Consider the following 22,956-nt stretch of genomic DNA (forward strand, 5'->3'; position numbering starts at 1 on the left):
CCTGCCGCGGAGGGGCGCGGTGGGCCGCATGGCGGCGGGCGGGGCCGGGCGGCGGGCGGGTGCGAGCCGTGTGTGAGGAGCGGCGGCGGCGGCGGCGGCGGGGAGGGGTCGCCTCAGCTTCGCGTACCGCGCTCCGCGCCCGGCGGGAGGGCCAGCGTGACTGACCGGCCGTTGCTCTGCCCAGCTGTTACAGGAGGCGCTGAGGGCCGGCCTCGGGCATGGCTTTGGGCGAGATGGACGGAGCGGGGTCGGAGCCAGAGGAAGGCAAGAATCGGGAGCCAGGCGTCGTCACCACGAGAAACATCCTGGAGAGCTTCACAGAGAGTCAGGAAGTCGGGGGGCTCATCGGTAGCCTGAAGGGAGTCTGTGGGGATCTGGTGGCTCGAGAAATGACCATGGAAAAATTCATAGGTGAGCGCATCATCCAACGGGAGCATGTTCTTATATTGCTTAAAGGAATTTATTACCAAGAAAGGACTAAAACGCTAATTTTGGATTAGTGATAATGCTGGAACTTTATCAACAGGTAGTTTAGATTTATTTTACTTATTTTGTTTTCCAGATATATATTCCATTATTACATAGTATTTAACTACCGTAAATGAAACCCCAGGTCTTGGATTTAAGAAATCTGATTTCTGACCCATGTTTAGCCTCCAGTTTCCTATTCAAATGCAGGCAAGAATTTAGTTAAAGTTTGTATGTCTGTCAAATAAAGCCATTTTTGTACCTGATTACTTGTTAAAAATGCATACATTTTGAGCTTTAAAGTGATAATTTCATATTTTTACTTTCGTATTTCATAGGAAATGTGAAGGGCAGCTGACTCCATACAGATCATGTAATTGTTTCTGAGTGGAGGCAACTTGGATCTGACCTAGTAGCTGAGCTTTTGTGCCATATAGTGAAAGCTGTTCTGCTTCTAGACCTCAGCTGAATGTAGCAGTGGTATAATTACGTGCATGTAGCAGTGTCCTAGGTAATTAGCCTGTTATAATGCACATCTGTGTATTGAATCCAATATTCTGACCAGAAGATTTGCAAAATTTAATTGAAAGTTTCATGTATTTACAAATCAAGTGGACTAGTCTCTTGTAAGTACTTTTGCAAAAATGATGAAATTGCAGAAACTTACAGTAAAAATATTGATACAGTGTCTTTGTTTTTGACAAAAAGAAACTAGATAGGCAAACAATAAACCAGAATACCCAGTATTTGGAAATCTGACCCTGCAGAAGTTACTCAGTAGAACTATACTCGATTGACTTCTCAGATGGAACACTCAGTTGAGGCTAATGATGAACATGCTCAGAAAGAAGTAGCAAGAGCACTTATATTCGTATTGATTGTTCGGTACCACAGATGAAATGGCAGAATTTGATGGGATAGAAAAGCAATTACTGAAAAAAATCTCAGTGTCTGAAAGGGCATCATCTCCTCCAACCAATCATCTTGCTATGCCTCTCTGTCTTTCATATCATATATACTGTCTCTGTGTATTTAAATTGTATTTGTGAACTTTGTGCATGCATCTCCACTCTATCACGTCAGTTCTTATGGGAAAGATTGCTTTGCTACACACTGAAACCTGTGACTTGCACTTACTGGGAGCCGGTCCTTTGAAGGTAGGGGGATATTGCTGTATGATAAGCATCAGAAGAGCGTATCATTGTCCAGTAAATACAGTGTTAGTATACTTAAAACTGATAAGCACTGTACATCTTGGCCAATATTTGGTTATAATATTTAGTGTCATAAGGTATCATTTGATCCTTCTTGGGCAAAATGTCGCAAATATGGTAATAGGCTAAATGTGTGGGATATAACATTGAAGCTTAGGGAATACCTTTAATCTGTATGCAGATAACACAGTAATGATCAGTCACAGACGATTGTAACGCAGATCTCCAAAGCATTCACAAAAACATGTGATGCTCTTTTTTTTTTTTTTTTTTTTTTTGTGAACTGTTAGAAACAGAAGTTTGGAAGATAGTTTGATCTGCAGTTATAATTTTGTAGGAAAATTTAGGAGGATCTTTTTTTGATATAATAACATTAGAGGAACTTTTTTTTCAGTTCATTATCTTCAGCGTTTAGATTTGGGGTTTTACTTTAGATTGCCAGACCATGATCTGGGAAAACAATTTGGCAAGATAAGGAATTTGCTGTTACGTTCCATTTCTACTTGAGAGCTATTGCTTTGAGTGTTGATGGAATTTCTTGTATTCATTAGTTCTGTTATTTGTACATAGCTTAAGGCATCATTTATTACAACGGGAAGTTCGTGATGATTAGGAGCTCAGGCTTCCCTCTTGGTAGTAGACAGCACTATGGTATCCCAATGGAATTGTACAAGTTACTGGAAGGATACTGTTGGGCTGGCTGGTGTCTTCAAAGTGGTTGTGCAGTGTCATCCACTGGTCAGCTACAGCACTGTTGAAGTTTAGTTATGTCTTAAATCTAAGTGTTGATGTGAAAAGTGGAGAAAGGGGATAGAGAGCAAAATTGTTTGAGAGAGGAACAAATGCAGGAAAAGGAGAGTTTAAGAACATATTTTAGTTTTCTAATTAAAAAGCTGTTTTCTGACCATATATCTAAAATGAGCCAGACAACCTCCAGTGCAATAATGCATCACTTGCTGATCTCTTCTGAAATCCAGCTTTCATTTCTGTAGCTGCTTTTTGTTGATTGTAGGTTTAAATTGAAATGCTTTTGTTTCTAAAAACTGTGGCAAGTTGTTCTTAGTTTTTTTTTCAATATTCAATTTCAATTTGTCTTTCCTCAAGTCAGTTCCCAAAAGGAAGATAACATAGTACTGGCAGCAAAATAAAGTAATGTGAAAAGTTTAGAGGAGCACAGATAATAATAGCTACGGTTTGTATTTGTCCAGGTTAAAATATGTCAGGGATTCTTTGTTCTTTGCTGAATAATTTCTGTGTTCTATTTCAAAATAAAAAACTAGTTCTGAGAATTGTGAAGAGCACCTTCACTTGCGTAGTAGCACTATGTTGTTTCTTCTGCTATAGTAAGGTAGCTCAAAACAGAGATGTGAATTTTGCAATGCCTGTACCCTGTTTCAGTACAGATCCTCAGTGGTGCAGCTATATCTTTAAATAAGTTCCAGGCATGGGAAGGAAGATAGCCTTGTGGTGAAACCCAGTGTGTCCAGGGAGAATTTCCCCACGGCTGTATTAGCCTCAGGGTTGGAAAAGTGTCATGCTACTACACTTCTCGATGTTGAGATATCTTTATGTGTTTGTGTTTTTAAAGACAATAATTTGACATGCTAACAAATAGAACAGTGTGTAAAAGTAGGTGGGATTCCATACATTAATGAAGAAGGTGTGAACAGCAGGGCAGAAAGGTGTGAAGCAGCACGCTGGTTGCTGTGTGGGTAAGAGTGCAGTGTAAAGCGGGTACAGCTGGAGCAACTACAGTCTGTAGTGGTTTGATGTTCTCTGGTTGCAGAGTTCCATCAGAAACAGTGTGCTGGTAAGTTGCACGTAGGAAAGGAGAGCCACAAAGAGCTCTGCAGTGAAGGGCAGCAACAAACTGAGTGATTGCTTGTTTCATCTAGCTGTGGGATTTGTCCACAGTAATTTGAGAGACTCCTGGAAGGGAGTTTATGATTCAATGCAGGTAAACGATGGCACCGCAGAAGTGGACAGACTGTATTTTCACAGTTACTTCTCTGTAGTTTTCTTACTTTTTGACCTCGCTTACAGGTGGTGGCAGCACTTAGCTCAAGGATGCTGAAATCTTAGGCTAAAGCAGTCTAGAATCAGGAGTGTATCTCACAATTAACGCCTGTAAGAGCCTTTAATTTGAATAGCTTATTACAGATATCTTTTCCTTTTCAGGTATAATGGACAAGTACCAGGAGCAACCTCACTTGTTGGATCGCCACTTAGGTAGGAATGTCATCTTTAAATACTTTTTTTGTGTATGTACTTGAAAATCTGTTAAACTAGAAGGTCCATATTTGCATCACAAGATTGCTGTGGTTGATACTACTTATATTATGACTACTATCTCCCTCTTTATTATTAGAAGTATGAGAAACTGTAAGCTAACTGCACGTAGTCTCACTTTTTTTTTTTTTTCTCTCATTGCATTAGAGTGGATGATGAATTCATTGTTGGATATAGTACGGGACAATGGATCTCCTCCCCCGCTAGTTCACTTGGCTTTTAAGTTTCTTTACATCATTACAAAGGTAAAACCCCCGAAATTTAACATTCTGTAAGTGAAATGTGTAAGTTTCCAGTATTTTCTTTGTTGTTTAAATAACTTTAGCAAAGTCACATTTTCAAAAATAATAAAATAAATAAATAATTGTCTAAGTAATGCAATTAAATGTTTTAAACTGTACCGTGAAACATTAGTTCTCTTTTTTATGATTTTCGTGATAGCTTATGTTACTTAATGATCCAGAGTATTAAAAGTCAATGTCTGAATGCCAAAAAAAATTGCAGACATTGAGATACTGAGTGATAAAGCAAGAGTCATAATGTTAAAAGATCGTACTTTAATATGATGAAGAATGAGATGGATTGTGGAATTCCCATCTGAACATAAGAAAACATTTTTTGACTGTGAGGGTTGAAGACTGGAATAGATTGCTCAGAGGGGTTGTGGAGTTTCCATCCCTGGAGATACCGAATACCCAACTGGACATGGTCCTGGGCAGCCTGCTGTAGGTGGCGGTGCTTCAGCAGTAGAGTTGGACCAGACAATCTCCAGAGGTCCCCTTGTTTTAAAGTTAAAGCATTATCATTCCATTAATTCTTAACAAGTTTGTAAGAACACAAAAATCTCAAGGTATTTAAGACCTTAATTCATACCCTTACTGCTCTTACTACACGAGGATCACATACAAGAAGCTGCTTAAAGGGTCTTTTCTTTTTCCTCAGTACTTGACGATGCCAGATGACTTACTAAATTTTGAAACTTTCTGTTATAGGTGAGAGGGTACAAACTTTTCCTCCGGCTGTTTCCTCATGAAGTAGGTGATCTACAGCCTGTTTTGGATATGCTTGTAGACCAGAATCCAAAAGACTCTGAGGTGAGAACTTGCTGTACTTTTTTTTAACTTTTATGTCTCATGCAGAAAAAACTGGTGAACAATGTAAGAAAAAAATCTGGAAAAAAGCATATAAAGCAGTGATACGCCCCGTCAGGTGTTAACTGAACATCTGGATTTAGTATGAAAATCATCTTGTCAGAAGAGAAATGTCTTATTGAAGGAGAGATCTTGTGTTTTTCTTTCATGGGATATGTTCTAAGGATTTGGAAGCGATGGCAGTTGAGGTGCAAGTAAAATCTTTAACCACTCTTATAAGGGAACAAATTAATTGAAACAACAGAAATAAGAAAGGCAGTAAAAGATATTGAACTTCTAAAAAGAGTACCTGTATCATTAACGGTCATGTTAATTTAGCCTGAAGTCATAAAAGTCAAATCACAGGAAGTGGGGTATTTTAGGTTTTATGTATTTATTCCTATTTCTTAATAGAAATAGTCTGGTTTTTAAACGTGTGGGTTTTGTCAAAGTTGGTATGAGAACTTCTATTTTGATGAAAAAATGAAGAAGATAGATAATTAATTTTTCTTGTTTAATTTCATAAGATGTTTTATTCTTCCCCAACCCCCCAATATCTATCTTCAGATCTGTAAGGTTTTTTTTTTTCTGTTATTTTGGTTTTTTTTTTTTCTTTTTTGAAAGGAGGGAGGTGAAGATTGGAGAAAATTGCACAATTATGGCATGAGGCATGAATCGCTTGGATTTTTGCCTTTTGATAAAATATTGCTGGGTGTGAAAAAATAACACAGAATTTAGGATTTTTTTCTACCTGTTTGCAGTTTGAAAAACAGCGTGACACCACTTCATTATGTGTCCTGATTTAAAGTTTTATTTGGCTGGGAATGTTCTGGGCAAGAATTCTGATTTGAAAAAATATTTAAGCAAGGAATTTTTAAGCATGGATTGAGATCATAGAATCGTAGAATGTCTCGAGTTGGACGGGACCCATATGGATCATTGAGTCCAACTCCAAGATACCGTAGTTCATATTCTTATATTTTTGCATGAGGAAAAATAAGAATTCCAGAAGGCTTATTAAGATAGCTGAATTTTAAGAGAGATCATAGTCTATTATAAGTAACAAAAATCATGGATATGAAGACTAATTTTATTGCTGCTCTAAATTAAAATAATTTTTTAATAAGCATTATTGCTTCTGACTACTTTGCCGTTGTTGTTGATGTACAGCTTTAAAGCTTGTAAAAGTTTCTTCTTGTCTGTCTGTCTGTCTCTCAAAACACGTCTAAAGTTGTTTCAGTGAACCTGTGAAAGCTATACATAAGAAATTAGGAAGAAGAACATATTTCTCTCATATTTCTGACTGGAGGCACAAGTGGGCTTAGGGAAGGAGAAAACAGGAAAATGGCAACATGCAGTTTTCCTTTGGGAAGGAAATAAACTTGTCTAGGTGTCTAGATTTCAGATTCAGAGGGGAGGGTCCATTAATTTTGTTACAGTTTTCCTGTTTGGAATCTCTTGTAGTTCTGTCTCCTTTGGTGTTTCAGAGCATTCAGGTTCGGAGTTTTCTTCATCGTCTTACTTTGAAAGTTCCTTGGAGCTAGCGGATGGTTTGTGCTCCAGGCTCTTTGTTGGACTATGTTCCAGAAAATGGAGTGTATATTTTGTTTAACCATTCTTTTCCAGACTTGGGAAACTCGTTATATGCTTTTATTATGGCTCTCCATGATATGCTTGATTCCTTTTGATCTGGCCCGTTTTGATGGAAATATTTCTGAGGGAGGGCATGCTCGTATGCCAACAATGGATCGCATACTTGAAATAGCAAAAGTAAGTATAATACATCTTGTAATGCTTTCAAACCTGTGATATTTTTCTTAGGCTTAATCTTTCAATATGTAATAAATTATTGTCTTTTCAGAATATTATTTAAGCCCATATTTTCTGTATCTAATCTGTAAAGAACTTCTCCATAGTTTTTGAATGTTCAGTATGTTCTTTGCTGCTTTAGTGTCAGATGAGACTGTTACTTGTTTTGCCTGAAGTAATAAACTATCTTATTTTATGACTATCTGATATGAATGCATGCCTTTGATTATGTTAACAGCTTTTAGGGTTTGAAAATACTAGCTAGCTTTTTCTGAAAGCCAAGTTTGATGATTTATATAGGAAATTATAATTCGATCAGGGTGAGTAACATTGGAAGCTATGACTGCATGAAGAATTTTAAACAAAGATAATAAAGTTTCACTAGCCGTAAACTGAACAGGCTAACTTGTCATCCCTTTAAGATAAAAATAAACAACCCCCTCCCCACAAATACCTGAACAGCTTATGCTTTTGACATTTGCAGCACTTCAGTGGCTTATCACTTGTAGGCATGTAGCAGCACAAATATGACTGTAAGTTAAGGTTTCAGTAAAGGTAAACTTGCTTTGAAAGACACTAGAAGGGAGACTTTGTGGTCTGAGATACAGTTTGTTAAACAGGAAATTGATTTTTTTATGATCTTAAGCTCAGTTTGTAATTGTAATAATTGCATAGTATATGTAATCATAATAATGTTTGTAATCATAAGTATAAAGTAGTATACTCATGTACAAAGTTGTTACGTAGTTGTTATTAAATCTACATGCATGAATTCTTTTACAGTTAGTTTTCTTTTACCTTTAGTGTTACTTGGTTGTCAGTGATAAGGCTCGCGATGCAGCTGCTGTACTGGTTTCAAAGTAAGTCTCTTTTGTGCTTCTTGGCAGAAAGGAAAAAAGCTAGCTCCCATTTCTCCTGCCATTTATTAGTCTGACATGCTACTAATGACAGCGTTGGGAGGACTGCAAGTTGCCAGCTGTATGTGGGATGTTAAACTTGCTTGAATCAGATCCAGTGGTGTGTTTATTATTGGAAATGCTGTGTTTTCTTCTTACTAGAGGAACAGGTGTCTATCACAAGTGATACTGCTAACAGGATACTGTTCAAATTGCCTTCTAGGGACTGGTTTGTGCTACAGGGTTTCAGAAAGATACTCTGTGTTGCTGCTGATTTTTGCAGTGTCCTGCATGGTAAATAGAGAATTGGTATCTAATATTAGTGGCTTGATGTTTCCTAGAAGTCCTTAAGTTATGTAAAAGGAAATAGTAATGCTACAATTTCTTTCTTTATATCCCTCTTGTCACTTTCTTCATTCTCTTATCTAGAAAACAATGCTTCTGTTTTCTTAGGTTTATTGTTGTTGAATAATTCATCAAATGAAGCAGGTGTAGGATAACAGAACTTTCTAAATCCCATTGTTTTACATGGTTGGTATTCAGACACGGAACACTGTGACACAGGTGCAGTTGTTCTGACATTTTCTGCATCACTTCAGTAATACTGATGCTAGGCTTGTTTATAAATTTGAAATGAACTTCTGTATCTCTTCTTTCCTCTCCTAGTGCATTAGTGGAGATTGGTTTCATTTGTGATGCATATGAAAATAAATTACAAAGACCGTAAAACTCTGCTAGTACACATGCGTCGTTTTTCCAGTGTATATCACAGTCCATGTTCCAATATATTCTAGCGGAAGAAGACTCTAGTCAACTCAGTTTGTCGCGTGGTTTTTCTTTTCGTTTTTCTTTCTTTTTAAAGCAAGCAAACCCCCAAAATCTTTCTACTAGCATACACTCTCTCTACGCTAGGGGGCTCTGCCAGCGTAGTTTTGCCAGTGTAGCTGTAGGAGCAGAGGCTCTGTAGGCTGAACAAGATGAAATGATGATAGTGGATGTGGGTAGCTAGTCTGAACAATAAAATCGGTGTTAACGTTTTTCTCTGGGTTAAGAAACACAAAATTTGTGGGATTACTTGTATCAAAATAGTTATTAAATATAACATTTAGTAGAGCAGATCCTAACTGTCTTTTTGGGAAATAACTGTCCGTGTACTTAGTTTAAATTTATTCTGAACTTCAGTCATGGGACTCAATGCTTTAGAAATTTGTGTTTAGTGAGTATAATGCTACAGTTCTGAGTCTGATGACAAAACAAACATGTTTTTGTTTTAGAACTGACAGTGTCATGTGGAAAATTCATGAAGGAGTTGAGACTAGAATCATAGTTGTCTGGTGACGAGTCCTGTACTTTTCTGATTTACTCTGAAATATTTTAGAGCAAAATTTAAGTGAATGCATGAATTATTTGAATAGTCTTTAATAAATAATCTTGTCTGTTACATACTTATTTCCATGTGACAGAATGTAGGTTTGTCTCCTTATCCTAATTAGTTTTTGCAGCCATTTTGGAAGTGATAATTGGAAGTTGCTTTTCTAGGATTTTTATCTATCTGTGTTGGTAATCCGTCTTGTCACAAGTTGACAGAAGCAGAGGATTTGAGGTGAAAGTGTGACACAGGGTGAATTACTCTTGAGCATTCATATGTGCCCTTTATCTTCTTCGCTTCCTAAAAATCCAGAAAAAAACCCCAAATCAACCAACTGTGGTAGACTCTTGAAGGTACATCCAGTATTTGGAAGCCTTCTCGAGTAAGGATGACAGTAATTTAAAAAGATTCTTTCATCACATTATACAAATTGAATTTGCACTTCATTTGCACTCCAGGGTATCTGTAAAAATAAATTACTAGTGGAAGCATGTATATAGTTACGCGATTGCTTATAGCATTACATTCAGCAAAACTTTGTGTTCATGCAGTGCTCAGCCCTGGATTTCAGGGGGATTTCATAAGTGCCTTGCATCCTAATGCAGGGTACCATGCAGGCGTGTTATTAGCAGTTGTCTCATGTTGTCTTCACCTCCATTTTATTGGCTGAATTAGTTTTTATTCAAAGTATATATCCATAACAAATAAGGTGATAGAATACATTAAGCTGGTTCTAGTACCAGCTGCATCAAGGTGCGTAAGACTGTAATGAGAGCAAAATTACTATTTAGTGTACTTATAATTATTTAGTTTATTATGAAAACACCATTTTCAAGATAGCCTAATGATTAAAACACCAGGAATTAGAAAACCCAGGTCCAAGGCCTTTTGGCCTTGGTGTGCACTTGAATTCCCTGCGTTCACATCCCAAAACAGTTCTTTAATGAGCGGGCATAGTTAGTCTGAGATGAGATCACTGTTTCATCTTACTGAAGTCAGACGGTAGGCAGGAATACAGAAGTCCTAGGACGGACAGAGAGATAAGATACAAGAGTCTAACTCTGTAACACACTGCCTAGGAAACTCCTTGGGGAGGAAGGGGAAGTCTGGGTTCTGGTTCCTGCTCTAACGAGTCTGAGTTTCAGGTGAAGTTTAGAAACATCAGGATCCAAGACTTTCTGTTTTCCAAAGTAATTTTCTTTTCATAGGGCAAAGGAGCTGGAGTTTGTTTCATGAGTTTCTTTTCTGTCTGCTCAGTGACCCGGTTGCCGTAGGAGAAGATGAGGCTTATCCCTGTCTTGCTTCTAGTCTGGAGGTTAGGGCACTCCTTTGAGAAATTAAGATTTAAACTCCTTTGGGCTCAGAGAGGGTCTAGGAACCAGTTCATCTACTTTACAGGTTACTTCTGTTACCTGCGCTATTGTGCAAAAGAAGGCTTTGTCCTTGCTGCTCTGTTATAAAACAAGCCACCCCCCCCCCATCCCTCCCCCAAATCCTCATTGTTCTATTGCTGAACACAAGAGATAGTGACTCTGAAGACAATTCAAGTGATCGCATGTCTGCCACTGTTCCCTGTGTTCTCTGTATTTAATATTCCCCGTTAGTTAGCTCTTGGTGCAGTTCCCCGTTTAATTTGTGGGTGTATAAAGTAACCAGATACAGGCTCTGTGTATGTCCTTCTTTAAGCATCCTCCTTTCGTGGACTTTCCCATGTACCTTGTTTCCTTTGATTGCATTGAGGACAAAGTTTCTTAATTTAGTCTGAATCTCTGCTGGAACAGGACCCTAATTTTTAGGTGCTAAGAATTCTAAATTAGATCTGAATCAGATGCCCTAACTGTAGCTTGGCTGGCACTGATGATGACTGAGTATAGGTTTAGGGAAGTAGTTTAACCATGATGCACCTCTTTCACCCTCTGTAAGATAGGTAAAAATGCATCTCTTGACCCATCCAGTGTGCTAAAAAACAGGCATTGGAACTTTTCAAATATCCAGAAAACCAAACATAGCACTGATGAGAACTCCTTATGGGCCTGGCTGATAACAGTGCGGTATGGACCAACTGTTGATTTGCACCAATTTTCAGATTTGCAGAATAGCTGTTCTTGGTGAGGATGGTGGAGAATCCTTGTGTTTGTTTCTGTTTTTCACTAATTCTAATGAAAATAATTTTTATGTGGGACCTTTGGAAAGTTTGTTGCTTTACAGTTAAGATGAGAAGCCTCTAGAATCCAAGTTTATAGGTTGGTTTGAAGTGAAAGTGAAATTCTGGGTGAGAGCCTTGCTCGGAAACAGAAGGGCTAAACATAGGATGGTTTGGAGTGTTCCCACCCTCAGTGATTTAGGAAAATATCCATTGGAGAATTGTTTTTAGGAACTGCAACCAGTTTGGATAGCAGGAAAAATTATTTTTCATTGAGAGTCATAAAGTTTGTAACTGCAGCGTTTTGTTTTTTTCTGTGACAGATTTATTGTCCGCCCTGATGTCAGGCAAAAAAGGATGGCAGACTTCCTGGACTGGACACTTTCAATGTTATCTAAATCCTCCTTCCAGACCATGGAGGGGACTGTTGTTGTGAACGGCATGCTCCAGGCCCTGGTAAATACTGTTTTTCCTTTAAAAGGTAGATGATTGTATTTATGCTTATACGGTACTGCTATGGTAGACATTTAATAGCAAATGCACAGAGAGGTTCCTGCTTATTAAAAAAGGATAAGACACAGCTAGAATTTCCCCCACAACAGTTTTGAAGATGTCACTTCCCATGTATTTGTATTTTCTTTAAGTATTTTTGTCATCACCAAATGAAAGTGAAGTTAACAGTATAGATACTGATCAATAACTCTCAAAAATGCTTTTTAAATACCTGATTGTATATTAGTAGTCATTTCATAATGCAGTTTGGGTTGGTTGGTTGGTGGTTTTTTTTGCTTTGAACCAAATCTTTGAAATAAATTTAATAATTGGAACTGTACAAAATGAAGAGGTTGGGCTTCTGATATAGTAGTGGTCCCTCCTAGACTTTTCAGAACTGGTAACCAAAATGCAAGTGATTCTTGAAAGTTGTATCTTTTCTTCTTCAACCGAAATACTGTTCTGAATGGTTTTAATAAGACATACTAAACTTGTTAGACAGTGTCCTTGAGTAGTCTGAAAAAATGCACTATTTCTTGTGGTTTTGCTTACTAATCTGAACAGGTTTTTGTTTAATGCTCCTTACCTTGTGAAGTAACAATAGTTTATGACTTAAAGAGCTGAATTCTTAGTTTGGGATTTAAAATTTATATACTATGCATGGGAAAAAATCTGTAATACCTGAACCACTAGTATATGATAGCACTCCTCTTGTACATTCTAAGAATATCTTTTTATAAAAGCTTTCTTGTAGTTTTACACCCTTAAAAGTGTTGGTGTGCATTTTGAAATACTTAAATTTCTGGTATCTGTTGCCATTTTGAAGTCCAAATGCATTTGGGTGGAATGGAAGAGTTTGCATGGGTGGAGTTGTTCCTTCGTGTTTTTGTTGTTGACCAAAGTCGAGGTAGCACAAGCGAAGTCAGATGACGTGCTCTTGCACGGTCTTTGTACAGGTTTAAGGATTTGCTGGTGTTTGTATGAGTTTCTATAATTTGCATAATTTTGCAGCTCTTTTTAAATAATTGCTATGAGGACTCGTATGCAGTATGTTACTAAACATCAAAGCAAAGTTCTGGAACAAGTGTGTGGTGTGGGTATTTTTTTTTTTTTTTGGTTTCGTTTCTCTAGCAGCTCTTCCAAATCAGAAGATACAAGAAATGATCTATATTTAGAATAACTTAGGACTTGCTGCTTAAGCAGGAGGAAGCATTATTTGTATGCATTGCAGTACGTTTCAAAAGGCAGAATGATGTTTCATCATTTTATTGTCAGATCTGGAAAGGGAGACTGACTGTTTGCCATTCTAGGTGCATGATGAGACCTGTAGGATGTATAATACATTAGGGTTTTGTCATAATTCCTTTGAGTTTGGCTTTGGCTCTATCCACCTGTTCATTAGTGCATACTAAGCGAAACAGGTGAATACTTAACAAGTAGGATCGAAACTAGAATGTGATACAATATACCTGGAAGCAGAAGCCTGCCTTCTTGCATTTATATGATTTTTTTCCTTCTCTGTGGGATACGAGACAGTATTTATCAGGCCAGTTTTGTGTCCTACAGCTCATAACTCCTGCTCCAGTTGGTAGGTAGGAGCAGACTGAATTTTTCAAGCTTTTTCTTGCATTCAGTCTTCAATTTTTAATTTCAGTTACTACAATGTAAGCACGAATTATCTCATTAGGGAATAAAGGTTTTCAGAATGATATGTATGCAGGTATGTGTGTACACAGACATGCTTAAGTGGAGTAGGAAATATTTATTTCAAGAGTTTAATATTAGAATTTTGTAACACACTTGTAGCAATAGACGTTGTTAAACCCAAAAATCAGCTGAAAATAAAAGCAGTGTTTAAAATAAGTAAATCTTTTCTCCTAAACATACAAGATTCTAAAAGTCTGCAGAAACATAATAAGTAATTGCTAAGTGTGTAAAGCAGAACACATCTTCACGAGGGACGACTAAAACTTGTGTCAACAAGCTTCAGGATTCTTTGCCCTTGGATTCCTCCAGCAAGTTGTTACTTTAAGAGTCCACGTGTAGTTGCCTGGGCATTTCCCTCTGAACAAGCAAGAGAAAAAAGTACATTTTTCAGTTTCTGGTGAGTTCAGCAAGGCAGGTTTCGGGAATGTAACCCACCAGGGTGGGGATAAAAAGTCTTGCTCTCTCTTCATCGGGTCAGTTTAGGGTAGCCCCTAATAGGGTGGGTTTCAGTTGGATTCTGATATTATGCTGTTTATGATCTGCATTTAGGAAATAGCTTGTAGTGAGATTGGCATGGCCAAACTTTTAAAAAGACATGAAACTCTTGCATTTCAATGAACTGAAACTGCAAGTTAGGTATGCAGTGAGTAGTTCGACGTTGCTGCACTTTGATCTGCCTCTTCGTGGCCTTAAGTCTTGGTGATTAGGTATGCTACTGTTTAATCTAACTCAGCATTATGTGTAGAACAAGTACTACTGTTTCATGATTCTTGTTGAAACACGCAGCCTGCATTACACATTTTAATTCCACTGATGCTTTTTTCTTTTTTTTTTTCTTTACACCTGTCGCCAGTAATATATCATTTCACAACAGGTGTGTGCTAGCAGGAGTCTTTGCTTGCAGTATTTCAGATTCAGTTTTTAAAACTGTCCTCTTTTGCTGAAACTAACATTGCAGTATTGAATTAAATTCACTTTTGTGCTTGGATACTTTGTGTATTTGAAGGATTATAAATGTTGGATTAATAAAAAATTGCTGCTTTTTTTATAACATTTGTTTACTTGAAGGAAACTTCTAACCTGTTTCAAGAATCTGCATTTTAAATTCTCTTGGTCTGGAGGTTTGCTTTTAAACCTGCCATTATATCAAACAGCTTTTTAGTTATTGCTGCAGGGTGTAGCACTCCCAGTTCTTGCGTGACAGAGATGTCATCATGTTGAGGTAGCCTTGGGCATTGAAACTTATTAAACCTTATTTGTTTTATAAGTGATTCAGTACACAAGTGTGAGTAATAATTAAAAAAAATAAAACGCCCTACACAGTGATCTGATGAAACTCGAGAGTCTTAAGAACAGGGCATTTCCCTGAGCTGTCTCTAATGCAAAAGTTATTTAGCAATAGCTACATGCTTATGTAAATTTTGCTCCAGGGAAGAAAGAACTCTCTAACTCTATTCTTTCAGACCCAGAGGCACAAAAATAGAATATTTCCAAATAGAATGTTTCCCAAGTCTCTATATTTTTGGCATTCTCAAAGAATTAGTGATGCTAGGATTGTCTACTGGCGTTATTTTTTTAAAAAGGTGTTGTTGCTTAGTGGTTCGGTGATAAAGGTGTACAAAAAGCAGTGTCGATATAAGGAGAAGAAGAAAATTCTTGTGTCTGCAGATACCAAGGGCACTGACCTCTCTCTGGTAATGCTGTATCTCCTCTCTTTTTCAGTGGCACAGAGTATTTTAATATGGCCTTGTTTGATACTTCTGAGTTTTTTCCTTTTCACCAGAGGTATCATGGTTAGTTCAAGGTTCAGAAGTTCTGTTATCATAAGCCTGTTTCCTTTTCCTGTTAGACTACAGTGCTCTCTCAAGCTGCTAATTCTTTTTTTTCTTCCAAGTATTTCAAATCTGTGTTTTTGGGTAGTCTTGTTAAGATGGAAAGGAGCTGTTAGCTCTCTATGTGTTAGTCTAAACTTTTCAGGCTTTCAACTGGTAAGTAACTAAGGTCTTACGAAAAATTAACTCCTTTTGCCACCCATTTAACTGGGCTCTGTGTTGATGTTTGTCAGCTTAATTACCACGGTGATGATGGCATTATCAATACAAATACGTGACCTGCAGAAAGAGTACTATTTGTGTTGAAGACATAGTAAGAACAAGGGCTTTAACTAATCTATTTTACCATTAGCTGCGCATATAATTTATTAAATATTCTATACTTTCAAGCAAACTTCTTGTTCTGACAGCATGTCCTCCCTCACCTTGTTTACCTCCCTGCATCTGGCCTGGAGGCAGGGATGGCTGATAGCTTTCCCTGGACCTGGATGTTGTGTGACTACTAGGGGGTGCTCCAGAGTAATGAAAGATATCATTTTCTTCTCTTCCCATAGAGGCTGAAATTATCCTCCCGATCCTTGACTTGGTTGGTTACAACCAGAGGGTAGATTCCGACTTGTGTCTCCTGCTCGGCAGGAAGATATACTTGCTACCAAACAGTCAGGCCACCCTTAATGGTGATTTGTATAGCTTGGGGAGCATGTCCTGGAGATGATCCTGATTGATATATCTCATGAAGGTCGGGCCTAAAGTGGGTTATGCAGACAATTGGAAGGTGTGGTGTTTCTTCTGTGATTACTAAGAAACTAGGTTTTGTTTTCCTTGCACCATGCTATTTCTAAAGCAAAACCAGACTTGACAGTCGTCATTGCTTGCACACCGCTGATTTTCTCTAATTTGTAGGTGGCTTAATTATTTATAAGAGAGGGAGTCACATACTTTTCAACAGTTCAACAGGTTGGGTAAGTTGGTGTACGCTGTATGTCCTCATTAAAGTGAAGAGACCATGGCGTAACTTTGATTGCCTGGATACTCCAATAGACAGGCTCCTTACTTTCAGTATTGTTAGTTACTGACACTAAAATGTCTACGCAGGTGGCAAACCAAGCTTATTAATTATTTTGTTTGTATCAGATTTTTTGAAATGGTGTGCCTTGGATGTTTTTCTTCCTTCGAGGCAGGAAGTTTAAGCTGAATACTGTAATGCTGATTCGTCCTTTTTTCTATTTTTTTTTATATGTTTTCTGTTCATGCATCATGTATTCCTCCTCTTAGTATAACCCCTGTAAGCTCTAGGCTTGCAAGATTTTTCTGAGATGGTAATTTTGCCTTACATGCATGACTGTAGCACATGCCAGAAGAAAACACATACTGTTTCACCACCGCCGCCCCCAAAGCCAACATTGGTTAAAGTGCTCTTTTATTGTCCCTGGAAAATGTATCTAGTAAGCTCAAAAGTTTGGGAAATTTGGGCTTGTGAATGCTTTTGCATGCTTTGACTCATAAAGAAGGAATGAAAACTTCTTTTCTTGACATTTCTACAATCAGAAAAAAACCCCAGACACTGGATTTCCTGCTGTGTTGAATATCTGAAGAGTACTTCTGAACAGTTTGCTTATTGCCTATTTACTTTTATAAAAATTGGGTTTTTGGTAAAAATGGCTGTTAAACTTTTCTCTGATACAGAGAAATACCTGATGTACCACTTGCTGAAACACCAGTGATCTGATGGAAGTTTATATCTGACCTGCAGTGTACGTTAGTGGGTGCAAACAGAACTTTTTTTTCCTTTCAGACATTTGGCTTTTCCAGCTGTGTTTATTCCAAAATCAGTAGGTAACATATTCCGCTGAACAAAAACATGTAAATATTAAGGCCCATTTTTTTCATTGTAGTTATTAATTTAAACACAGTAACTATGATGTTCTTTGGTTAATTTTTACTTCCCCTAAAAACTTGTATCGATAAAGTAAAATCCCTTAATCCATATCTCAGTTGATTTACAGCAGTTGCTATGGTGATTTTAACATCTGATTTTAACATATTATAAATTCTTGCAGTATTTTGTTTGAGAATAGATGTTCTGCCTTGAAAATTAGATATGACGATAGTTTGTTAAGTATGTAGTGAAACTGTTGCAGGGAAACTGTACATTTCACTTTTTTGTTCAGAAAATAATAGAAATGGTTGTGAAATGGAATCTGTCAGGTTCACTGTTCTGAATTGACTCATAGGCGTGTGAGGCTGTTCTCTTTTTTTTAGAAAAGCATTAAAAATATTTCTTGTACAATATTTGAGGAGTTTTCTGATTTCTGGCTTGTGTTTGTTAGTTTCTTCCCACATCTTGCTTAGAGGTGATACCTTCTAGTTATGTTTTTCCTGAGGAGTCAGAACTGAATTCAAAGGGGGCCTTGAGGATGTGAAAACTCACAGAGAAACTTGTAGAAAGGTGGCAGAACTTAGGAACTACCTAAGACTGAAAATGTGTAGATGTTCTGAGGATTCTAGTCCATCTTTGCAGGAGCTCCCAGGCAGTATGCTGAGACGTGTGAGGGTAGACATCCAAATGCATTTGTCCAGGAGCATTCCCAAGGCTCTATTAAAAAGCCGTTTCTTTACATTATCACCGCTTCAGGAATTACCCTGTGTTTTGTGTGAATATGCTTGAGTATAATCTTAATAATCTGGAGGCAGCTCGTGTGTACCTTAGAAACAGTGTCTGCTCTTGCCTGGGCTTTTATACAGAAAGGAGAAGTAATTGTGAAGGTAAGGTGCTGCAGCAACGCTGCAGGATCTCCTAGCATCCGCTACAAAGTTCCTAACCTTGTGAAGAAACCATCTGACAGGTTTTTAAAGCAGAATACAGGAATAAAATGATGAAGAAATGAGCTTTTGCATGTTTCAGCAAAGAGGGAGAAAAATTTTAGAGGTGCTCGAGACTTGTTCGTTTTACCAAAGATTTGCAGATTTGCAGATAGGCTTTTTAATAGAAGCAGTGTATTGTTGTATGTTAGTGGGAAATATTTTTTTGGGATAGTGATATGGTATATTGATAAAAGCTATGCTATATTTATACCATTTGTGTTGGTAGCTATTTCTATTAGCTGTTGTTCTGGGCCTGAAGTAGTTCTGTAGCATTTCTGCTTTGTAAACGTAGGTTTTAAAGGATGCCTTGCAATTGCCTAATTACTCATGAAAACATTAAAAATCTTAAATAATTCAACATATATTATCAAATTCCCCTATATAGCTTCTAGTAGAGCTGATCAGAAGTGGTAGTTTAGGATCCTAAAATGCAATTTAGTAAGAAAACAAAACAGAATGGGTACATAGCCTAAAGGTGTTTTTATTGCCTCTGTTGCTCTTAACCACACCTGCAGTACGGGAGGCATGTGTGTATTTGGTATGTGTGAGAAAGTACATATTTTTAAGGTAAGTCTGTTCTTGTTTAACTCCTAGGCATATTTGTTGAGGAAGATTTTTCCTCTGGTGAATGACAAAGCAAGGAAAAATAAGTGACTGAACACCGTAGTTTTGATGCATACTAAGTGAACTGAGGAAACTTTACACGTGTAACATATTTTTATCAAGTGTTAATAGTCTATTCGTCTCACTGTAGTGCTGGGACTTAATCTTATTGGGATATTTAATTGTATATAAAATTATTTTGGAAGCTCTTTGCTTCTTTAAATCCCTCGGGACAGGAATTAAAGTGCCTGTTGGAGGTATATTTGTAGCAGGCTTGCAGTCAGAGATTTCTGTAGCTGGTCTGGTTTAGTTTAACGTGGAGTTCTCAAAAGCTGTTGGAGAAAGAGGGTAAAATACTCAGCAGTTTAGCGTGCACTGCGTCCTGTCAGAGTGTGGTTGCTACTAATAACTAAGCTCGCCCACATGTGTGCACCTGTCCTGCATCTTAGCAGTGACCGAAGTGTTGATGTTTACTGTGTGCTCTGTCATCTAAGTCATAAGCAAGGCTTGTTCAGTTCGGAGACATTCATCATCAGGAAGTCCCAAACAGGATTTAGAGTTCCCCCAGTTCTTCTGCCTTTATTCACGTTCTACATATTCTGCTTCACTTTTTAGAGGTTCAAAGCAACATGAGCTGTTTGAGATAATAGGTGCAGTGGTTGCACCTGCATTGAGCTCTTGTGACCAAGCACCGAGCTGGATGGTCGAGAGACCTGAGCTGGCTGAAAACTAGTGGTGCTTTTTCTTTGCCTTTTTTTTTTTTTTTTTTTTCTTTCTTTTTTCCCCCCATTCTCTCTTGAGTGTTTTTTGGCCAACTCAGCTCCCTGAGTTGGCTGCCTCTGATTGTATGGAGGGGAGGGGAGGGCTGGGCTACAGTATCCTTGACTTGCATTGACTTACAAAGTAAAACTGCACCCTGAGACTCTTTTCCCTTTTATGCTATTTAAGTTAGTAAACATTACAGATTATTGCAAGAACATTAAAAAGAATTTTAGAACTACATGCTTGATATATTGTGCTTTAGAATCTATATTCTCATGTCTCTTTTCCCTATTTTAATTGTAGGCACAGTTATTTAAACATGGCAAAAGAGAAGATTGTTTACCATATGGTAAGTTTGTAATATCCTGATTTTTGTTTTTAAAGCCATTCCAATAAAAAAAGGAAACAAAGATTAAACTGATAACAAGTGGTGCTGTAAAGAGTGAAATCAACAGGGAAGTTATAAAGCATGCAAAACGAGGGGGAAAAAAGAAGAGACAACAAAGTGAGGGAGGAGCAGACACAACTGGGGATTGTTATGTTGGAACAGCTCGTCAAAGAATTTGGCAGGTGATCACATTGGCCATTGCTGTAATACAGGAGCTGGACACAGAACATATAAACTATAAGATGTGGAAAATATTTTTAAAAAATCACTAGAACATAAACTGCTTTTATACCTATTACTGCTGAAAATTTTGCAGAAAATCTTCACGTTTTAACATAAGCACAGGATTTTGGAAAACCCAAGCTTAAAGAACCTGCTGTGTACAGGACCTAGCTGGAATCATGTAGTGATACTGTTGAAATGGGAAGAAGTTCTTAGTGAAAAGAGATGATAATGCATGCAGTCAGGGATAGACAGGTACCTGAAAGGACAGCACAGAAGTTTCTGAACAGTGTAGCTGCATGTTGGAATTATATTCATCTCATGGTGAATCCTGGAATATGGTCAGAACTGACTGCAAAATACAAGCTTGTTTTTTATTGATAGCAGTAAAGAGAGGTAAGGAAAGGTGATGGCTAATTACAAAACACTACAAAAGACGTTGTCAGTTTTGTGGAGCTTAGCAAAGCACCAGAAATGTGGTTTGTGCTATTCATGGGAATCAAGCAATGGTGTAAACTCACTTCAAAATGCTTGTGATTTCACTTAATGGAATTATTTTGACTTCTGAGAAGAAACTTTGTAGATCTAGTGCTGGAAACAGTTTTGTTCTCCAAGTTACTAAGTCTGAGATGCAGACGCTTCCTTACAAAATGCCTGAGATATCGGTAAAGATGGAGATAAGATAGTGAAGACAACCAGAATGGAATGACAGATGTGCTGTACAGTTGGTCAGGAACAAACAGAAAATATTGAGGAATCTCATTGCATAGATACAGCAGACAGCACTGCAGACGTTTAAAGAGTAATACGACTGCCAGATAAGCAGGATAATAAACAGGCTAGATAAAATATGGTATAACACAAAATCATGTAATTTAAAAGATGCAACTGTACAACACAATAGTCATAATCGATATGAAAAGAAGATACTTGGCTCACAACATTAACCCTGCTGGTAAAATTACATGTTTTGGCCTATGGCATATAGAAAGAATATTAAGTAGTTATGAGTTTGGTATTAAGAGAAAAATCAGGGGTGTACCAATGAATAAACTTGCCAGAGAAAAGACAGAATATTCAGAACTAAGAAGCAAATATTCAGGCAGAAACTGTTGGGGATAAGAAAATGTGAGAGACAAAAAATATAAAAAAAATTAATTATTACAGGTTATAACAGATCTGAGGATCAAATAGGAAAAAAATAGACAAATGTCAAAGAAGATACTGTTTGAAATCTTTTGCAACATAGAACTTGATTTAAAAATAAACACTAGTCCTGAAGCCATTTGCATGGGTCTGTAGATATTTTAGTGATTCAAGAGTTGGCAGGACTTGGACGAGGCTTATATTTATATATTCTTAATTTTTTTCTGTCTGTGAGTATTGATGTTTCTGCAGTCTCTTTCTCCTAAACCATTAGTCTCTCTAGCTTTTATAACTGCAAAAAAATTCAGGTGGCTGGAAGGTATCAAAGTAGTAGTCATTACTGGCTTTACATTTTTGTCTGTGTGTATTATTAATATTTTAGTATGTCAGGATAAATCATAAGCCTTTTTAAAAATGGAGATTTTTAAGTCACGTCCGACAATTTCTCAGACTTTGAAACAGTCATTAGATCTTTGATCTCTTAGTATTTTGAAAACCCTGATACGAGACTGGAGTAAGGTTGCAGAGTATTTTGCCAGTATGGTTCCATAATTGCAGCGCTTACAGCAAGAATGATAGGTCCTTCAGAGCCCAAGTCGTTAGTCTCTATTAACTAATGATCAGCCTTCAAAACAATCATTAATTTTTTCAGGCTGAAAATGCCAAAGGACTATTTTGTTTGTAACAGGAATGTGTTCCTTGTGAAAATTTTGAATCCTGGAACATTATACTCATTAATCCAAGATTCTCCTTTCGTCTATGGTTTTTTTTTTTTTTTTTTGCTTTGCTGGACACATAACTTCGTTCCCTTTGATGTGCCCAAATGAAAGGTTTTGTTGCTGATTGTTTACACATACACAGTATTTCTCATGTCTAAATGTTTATGGACATTCATAGTCATAAAAATTTCTGTGCCAGAGGAGCTAAGTTGGTGCTGCCTGAAAATAATAAATGAGGAAAGGGAACACTTTCTTAGTATGCAGAAACTGGCTGCAGAGTAAATGAATTAGATTTTCTGACTCCTGGTTCTGTTAAACTACTGAGAATTCCTAGAACTCGAAAGATACTTCAACGTGTTGCTTCCAGTGAGAATTAGAGGCATAAATACTCTCAGAATCTAGATTCATTATACTTTTCATAGTCAAAAGTAATCCTTAAAGCAATCCTTCCTGTTTGGTAGGTGAAGGATATTACCACTATTTGACCAGTGTCAAAGCTACTACAAAGTAGGTAATAAGGCATTTGCATTTCAGTAATACCTTTAAAAATCTACATCGTCTAAAGTTTTCAAAACTTTACAAATTTTTGTTACTGATTTTTTTTTTTTTTAAAAACAGTTTTTCTAGCATGTTTTCTTTTACAGCTGCTACTGTACTTGAGTGTCTTGATAACTGCAAGCTGTCAGAAAGTAACCAGATGGTTCTTCGCAAGCTAGGGATGAAACTTGTTCAACGACTTGGACTGACATTTGTGAAACCGAAGGTAGCAAAATGGAGGTTAGTTTAAAGCTGAAACAGTTTAAAAAAAAAAATCCAAAAGCACTCAAAAAAACTTAAAAATACCTAAATCCATACATTTGACTACTGTCCTTCTGCCCTCCTAACCTCCCCTAAAAGAGAAA

General features: G+C 37.3%; 1 protein-coding gene across 2 annotated transcripts in view; it reads left to right on the forward strand.

The window, feature by feature from the left end:
• The window catches only part of TBCD (tubulin folding cofactor D), a 131,272-nt gene that overhangs the window by 527 nt on the left and 107,789 nt on the right, over positions 1–22,956 (forward strand). For both annotated transcript variants that reach the window (XM_082326585.1, XM_082326586.1), the window contains exons 2-10: positions 185–411; positions 3,861–3,911; positions 4,119–4,216; positions 4,964–5,065; positions 6,728–6,871; positions 7,715–7,770; positions 11,642–11,774; positions 19,883–19,928; positions 22,699–22,831. In XM_082326585.1, the coding sequence (XP_082182711.1) occupies positions 219–411; positions 3,861–3,911; positions 4,119–4,216; positions 4,964–5,065; positions 6,728–6,871; positions 7,715–7,770; positions 11,642–11,774; positions 19,883–19,928; positions 22,699–22,831 (956 nt within the window). In that variant the 5' untranslated portion in view covers positions 185–218. The remainder of the gene's footprint in view (positions 1–184; positions 412–3,860; positions 3,912–4,118; positions 4,217–4,963; positions 5,066–6,727; positions 6,872–7,714; positions 7,771–11,641; positions 11,775–19,882; positions 19,929–22,698; positions 22,832–22,956) is intronic.

Source organism: Platalea leucorodia (assembly GCF_965183815.1).
Source record: "Platalea leucorodia genome assembly, chromosome: 14".
Classification (NCBI taxonomy): Eukaryota; Metazoa; Chordata; class Aves; order Pelecaniformes; family Threskiornithidae; genus Platalea; species Platalea leucorodia.